Source organism: Tiliqua scincoides, chromosome 8 (assembly GCF_035046505.1).
Source record: "Tiliqua scincoides isolate rTilSci1 chromosome 8, rTilSci1.hap2, whole genome shotgun sequence".
Lineage (NCBI taxonomy): Eukaryota > Metazoa > Chordata > Lepidosauria > Squamata > Scincidae > Tiliqua > Tiliqua scincoides.
Window position 1 is genome coordinate 31,764,438 of NC_089828.1, and position 6,000 is coordinate 31,770,437.

The 6,000-nt window shown below is 42.9% G+C and overlaps 2 protein-coding genes across 2 annotated transcripts in view; one reads left to right on the top strand and one right to left on the bottom strand.

The window, feature by feature from the left end:
• UPF1 (UPF1 RNA helicase and ATPase) overlaps nucleotides 1-6,000 on the top strand; it is a 106,968-nt gene that overhangs the window by 75,578 nt on the left and 25,390 nt on the right. The gene's annotated exons all lie outside the window — the stretch shown is intronic.
• Nucleotides 1,621-6,000, bottom strand: part of COPE (COPI coat complex subunit epsilon) — a 15,964-nt gene continuing 11,584 nt past the window's right edge. Inside the window, exons 7-10 of the mRNA XM_066635309.1 lie at nucleotides 5,872-6,000; nucleotides 4,635-4,703; nucleotides 2,360-2,434; nucleotides 1,621-1,933 (exon numbers count right to left, since the gene is read on the bottom strand). The exon at nucleotides 5,872-6,000 is cut by the window's right edge and continues 27 nt beyond it. Of these exons, the coding sequence (XP_066491406.1) occupies nucleotides 1,886-1,933; nucleotides 2,360-2,434; nucleotides 4,635-4,703; nucleotides 5,872-6,000 (321 nt within the window). The 3' untranslated portion in view covers nucleotides 1,621-1,885. The remainder of the gene's footprint in view (nucleotides 1,934-2,359; nucleotides 2,435-4,634; nucleotides 4,704-5,871) is intronic.

Genomic DNA, 6,000 nt, shown 5'->3' on the forward strand with positions numbered 1-6,000 from the left:
GTGACCAGATGTCCTCTTTTTCAGCCTAGTGTCCTGTGAAAAAGCTTACATGCCCTCTTTTTCCTCATTGGGGGTCCCTGCCAGTAGTGTACAGCATTCTTGCAATTAATAGTTAAATATAGAACTATATATATATTTAACATAAGTAATGTAGTGTTTATATTAACCACATGTAATATAGGAGTTTTTAGCTTTTCTTGTCATGTCCTACATTTTTCTTGGATGTCCTACATTTTGGGGTGCCTTGTCCTCTTTTGCTATTATGCTATCTGGTCTCCCTGTCCAAACCTCACACTAGACCCTCCACATCAACCTGCTCCCTTCCCCACAATGGCCAGACAGATGCCTTACTGGGAAACCCATAAGCAGGGCACCAAAGCATGTTTGGCCCAGTACCTGCTATTCAAAGGCACAGTGCCACTGAATTCAAGGGCTCTATATACCCATCAAGATGGCAATGGGCAGACAGACATTATCCTTCATGAATGCAGCCTTTGCTATTAGGGAGTGCACAGGCAGCAAACCAGAAAAACAAGGCCTCTTTTCCCATTTTTGTGCTCTTCTGTGATGGAAATTTAAGGCCAGAAGTTTTAAGAAAAATGGAAATTAAAAAACAATAGCTCAGTCCTTATTGTTTAGGCCTTTTAAGAGTCCACTCATTCCTCCATCCCAGCCCATCAAACAGGGGCTCAAGGCACCGAGCGGCACAAACCCCCCTTTCAGGTCTCCCACCAACAACAAAGGAGGCTTTCATTCCCAGGCTGGACCTGCCAGGAACTCTGCCTGAGAACAGCCTCTCTTCCCCCAACCCCTCAAAACAAGTCAAGGGAAAATGACAATGGGGCCATTCAGAAATGTTGCAAGCGAGGTGGCTACAAAAGGCATTATGTGATGAGCTTAAACTACCCCTAAGCATGCCACACACCTCCCTTCTCCCCCCACCAGGCCCAGCTTTAAGCAGAGCAAAAGCAGAAGAAAAATGAAAAGGCAGAGATGTGCCAAATTCCCACGCCATATTATGGGCCCATCTGACTAATGAATGAAATATTTTTTTTTTTAAATGAGAACAATTTTTGAAAAAGAAAAATTCTTCATCCCAGGCTGGGGTGGAGAATTGCAAGACATTTGCTTTGTAAAAAATCTTACTTTTTCACAGCAGGAAACCTGCTGCAGATCTGGGAGGGTGCCGATGTCCCCTTTTCAATTTGTTTCATAATTTTTTGTGGTGGGGAGGGGAGGCAGATCTAGAATTTGCCACTAGAGGTCTAAGCTCAGATCTTGCATCTTTGGCTAAAAGGACCTCAGGTGCCAAAACTAGGAAAGACCTACAACTGATCTAGCTGGTCAAAGTTGAAATACTGGGGCAAAGGGCCAATGACAAGACTCTACATAAGACAGTGTCATAGATTCATCAATGATCATCCATTGGTCAGTGATGGTAAATCTGTTGTGTATGCAGGTTCCAGGTTTATTCCCTGACATCTCCAATTAAAAGGATTTCAAGCAGCAGGTGATGGGGAAATCTTGGCAAGTCAAAGCAGACAGTTGTTGGCAAAATGGACCAGTGGTCTGAATTTGGTGTAAGGCAACTGCATATGTTCACAACCAGAAACATGCATGTACATTAACCCAGTAAAGGTTTTATTGGAATGGGTAAAAGATAAATTAGTCTGTTCTACACATTGGCTTGAAACCCAAAACCTGCAGGAAAAGATACTGCAGTGCAAAACCAAGTCCCAGGTCGCCCTTTGACAACCAGAAAGTGTGGAAAATCAGCTTTGGTTGAGTGGAAGGGAGAGATGCACAGTTTCCACACAGATGCTCCATGCGTATAATCTCACTTCACAAGACATCATCATCTGGTTTCCCTCCCATCTTGCAGGGCTCAAGCACAAGGCGCATACTGCAGGGCCAGGCGGTCAAAGTCGTTCTCCTTTAAACCAAAACAGAGATAAGGGGAGAGGAGATTTAATTTAAAAGAACATACAATGACTGAGTCAGATCCAACAGAAGGTGTTGTTTGTGTTAATTCCCAACAGAGAAATAATTTCTACAAGCAGTAATTAAATAATCAGAGGCTCCTGTTTGTCCAAAGCACGCTATCATTTTGGAGGTTGCACTGCTGCGTCCCTGGATGAGAGGATGCTGTATTCTTTCCAATCAATCAAGGATTAGGAATGGGCAGTTCTACTAAAAGCTGCTATGAAACTTTCAATCAAGTGATGTAGAGACAACTGCATTATTTGCCAGTAGAAGCTGCCTGCTGCCTCTCTGCACAAGTCAGATCAGGGACTCATGCAAGGTAAGTTAGAAAGATGGTGTGTCATTCTTCTGATTAAATGGGAAAAAAGAGAAATACCTTGGTCTGATATTCTTTTATGAAGGGATGGTTTCGGTGAGCATCTTTTAGTTGCGACAGGTAGCGGTTGGTAACCTTATGGGGGGAAAAAGAGAGGGACAGAAAAAATACATGCCGTGAGAAATGGAACCAAAACAACGGCAGTGGGAACCCAGAGAATGAACATATTAAAACAATCTTCTACTGTCAGATCCTAGATCCATCCAGCCCAGTATTATCTACTCTGGACTGACAGCAGCTCTCCAGGATGTCAACCAAAGCTCTTGTCCAGACCTGCCTGGAGATGCTGCTGCATATTGAACCCTGGATCTTCTGCAGTCAAAGCCACTGAGCCACAGTCCCCACCCCCAAGAAAAGGGATAGAAAGAGAAGGGAGAAAAGAAGCAAATGAGAATCCAAAGGAGGAAGGAGATTGCACAGAAAGGACCACTCTCTATTACGAGAACACTTCCTGTGACACATGCATGCCATGTGTGAATCCTCAAAAAAACAAAGAACATTTTCCCTTGAGGTAGGTATTTATTGTTATGGTCAAAGACCAGCAAAAACAAACACACAATAACACCCTACAACAGGCGGAATTTAAAATTTCAACATTAAAATACATTCAACATTAAAATGCAACATTAAAATACAATAAAATAGCCATCATAGTACTACGAACAAATAAGGAGTAGCTATTAAAATTTCCTCTCATTATTAATAATGCCATTTTGGGTTTTGTAAGCAGCAGCCAAAAAACTTGCAGTCAGTCTCATAAGCTGAAAATTAGCACCTAAAAGAAGTTTCTTGGCCATTTCTGTTTGTGACAAGCCCAAGAATTTTCTGCTGAGGAGAATAATAAACTTATCTCGCATCCCCTGATAAAATGGGCAACAGAACATGACATGCTCAAGTGTCTCAACCTCCCCTGAACCACAAGGACATAGTCTTTTGGAATGGGGATCTTTCTGAAACAGCCCTCAACAAATGCCAAAGGAAGAGCTCTCCACCTAGCTAGGAAGAAAGCTCTCCTCTGCCCAGGAAGCTCTAACAGTGAAAGATAAGTGGCCAGGGCAGCTATATACCTTGTGTCATCCGAGGCAAGAAAATCTGGAGTCCTGCTGACATCTTCTTGTCGTTCAATGTCCCTCAGTCTGTTTTATAGTCACTCTTGCCTGAATCAAGTCCATTGCCAGAACAATCTTTGGTGAAAACCCCAAGTGTCTTAGCTTCGTGTGTACCGCCTTGAGCCAGGTAGATTGAAAATTATCAATTAAAACCAAAGATGTTAGGCCTTGGGTGTTAAAATTTAGATTGAGCCACAAATAACTGGATGTTAAGGCAATCTTGGCCTCGACCTTTAACAGGCCGGAATCAAGACGTAAGCTTGCGTTAGACACATAGCTGGACACTTGAAATATAGATCTTAAAAATTTGGATTGGACATGTTCAAGTGAGACAAAGGAAGAAGAGGAGAGACCAAGAATTGTTCCATACAAAAGTTGGGGCAAAACCTTTGCAAGATATAATCTAATTGCTGCTGGAAAATAATGGCCACCTTTAACACAAAAGAACTTGGTTATTGCACTTGCAGACTTCTGGCCAGCCGCAGCCACAGATTCGTGATGAGTGGTTCTAGTTCCAGTTGAGTGGAGCATTACACCCAGATATTTATAGGAACTCACCTACTCTATCTAATGGCCATTAATACTCCAGAGCCTGCACTTCGGTCTCTTGCCACAGGATATAATCTTGGTTTTCTGGTTTTCCCTTGAGAACTTTTTCTTTCCTCATTTACACATCTACATACAACATGTATACGTACATATACACCTGCACAATTAGAACACAACCCAATGCACATTTACTTGGACAGAAGTCCCACTGTGTCCAATGGAGTTTGCTCCTAGTAACTAGGATTGTGCCTTAAGCAACTAAAACAAAGGTTTTTGTCACTGACAGAATCCTGAAGTTTTTCCTTCTTCACACTTTCTGCAGGACAAAGTCATCAAATCTGCAGACTTAAACAAGCACTGTCATAGGATCCCACCATATCTGTGTTCTGGAATGGTTGACTTTTGGAACCAGCATGAGAGGAACTGCAAGCAGGAGGGGAGGCTGGTGTAGCTCCTTCAGCCCTATTGTCAGCCTTGCGCACAGCAGACCTGTCACATGGTCTTACTTAGCTTTGTCATAATGAGGGGAGCCTTCCGAGTCACGTGGACCTGTTGTTTTTTTTAAAGACACCCTCCCCCTTTCCAGCCCAAGCATGGGAATTCGGAAGAGGGCTCACCTCTGGAGGCTTCCCCAGGTGCTGTGAGAGAACCACAAAATTAATGAGGGTCTCAGGATGGCTGCTATCCTGGAAAGAACAAAACAGGGAAGGCAGAGATGGGGGGGAGGGGGGAGAGAGAGAGAGAGAGAGAGAGAAAGTCAGTCAGTCACTACAGGAGAAAACTCAGTGTTATGTTTCCAAAGGAACCAAAGGCTTGAATACCAATTATGCGATACAACACCATCTGAGGCAAATCTACTCAGAAGGAAGCCCCACTGATTCTATACCCACTTACCTGGAAGACAGACCCACTGAACTCAGTGGGGTTTCCTTCTGAGTAGACATGCACAGGATTGTATTGTAAATGTTTTATTTCTCAAGTGTTTAACTGGGTCTATTTTGTTTGTGAACTACTCTGCTGAAAAGCAGTATACTTTGTAATAAACTATTTTTATTATGTTAAGGATATTTTAAAAAAATTTTTTCTCAACTTAACTAGTTGCCACTGTATTCATTTCACAGGAGTTATATTGCAAGAACAAAAGGCTTGGAATAATTTTGCATGAAATGTCTCTGAACTGGTTTAAAGAGTACAGTTACCAAAATGGTTTTAAAGAGTTAGTTTCTAAGCTGGAGTATATTTCTAGAGAATGCAAATATACTGATAAACCCTGAACCAGAATCCTGAACCTCAGTTTTTAATAACTCAACAACTTATATGGAACACACACGATATTCATGGAGAGGGCACCCTAAAGCACACGTACTCCTTCTCTGTGATGGTGTATTGCCAAGAAATTACCAGTCACAGGGAGAATCCATCACTCTACTAGAGCACCTGTTTTGCATGCAAAAGATTGTGTCTCCAGATGAAAACCCATTTCTTGGCTGTACCATTTCAGGCTACATGCAGGAGTTGCGTGTCACCGAGAAAGGATTTCCAGCCTTGCCTCCTTTCTGACACACTAGCTATCTCAATGAAGGCAATTTTTATTGTATGCAAGCTGGGCAAACATGCAACAAAATTCACCTGCAAAATGGAAAACTAGAATTTCAGGGATAAGGCGATTGGATATACAAGAGCATCTTGGTCATGCAAGTCTCTCCTTACTTGAGCAGTGAAGTCCAGTACATGCTTACTGCCTCACCACCAAGGACTTGGATCACCCTGCAATCTGGACTTGCCAAGACAGTGGCAGGGTCTACCATCTTTCCACAGGGCTCCTCAAGTCAAAGGCTCTCTGGAAACACCCACCTTGTCAAGGGCCTCCTGGAGCACTCCCTCGGCATCTTCCCACTTGCCCTGCGCCATGTAGCAGGCAGCCTGACCATTCAATAGCAAAAGAGTGGATGACCATTTGTCTGCCATTTCCTGGAAGATGTA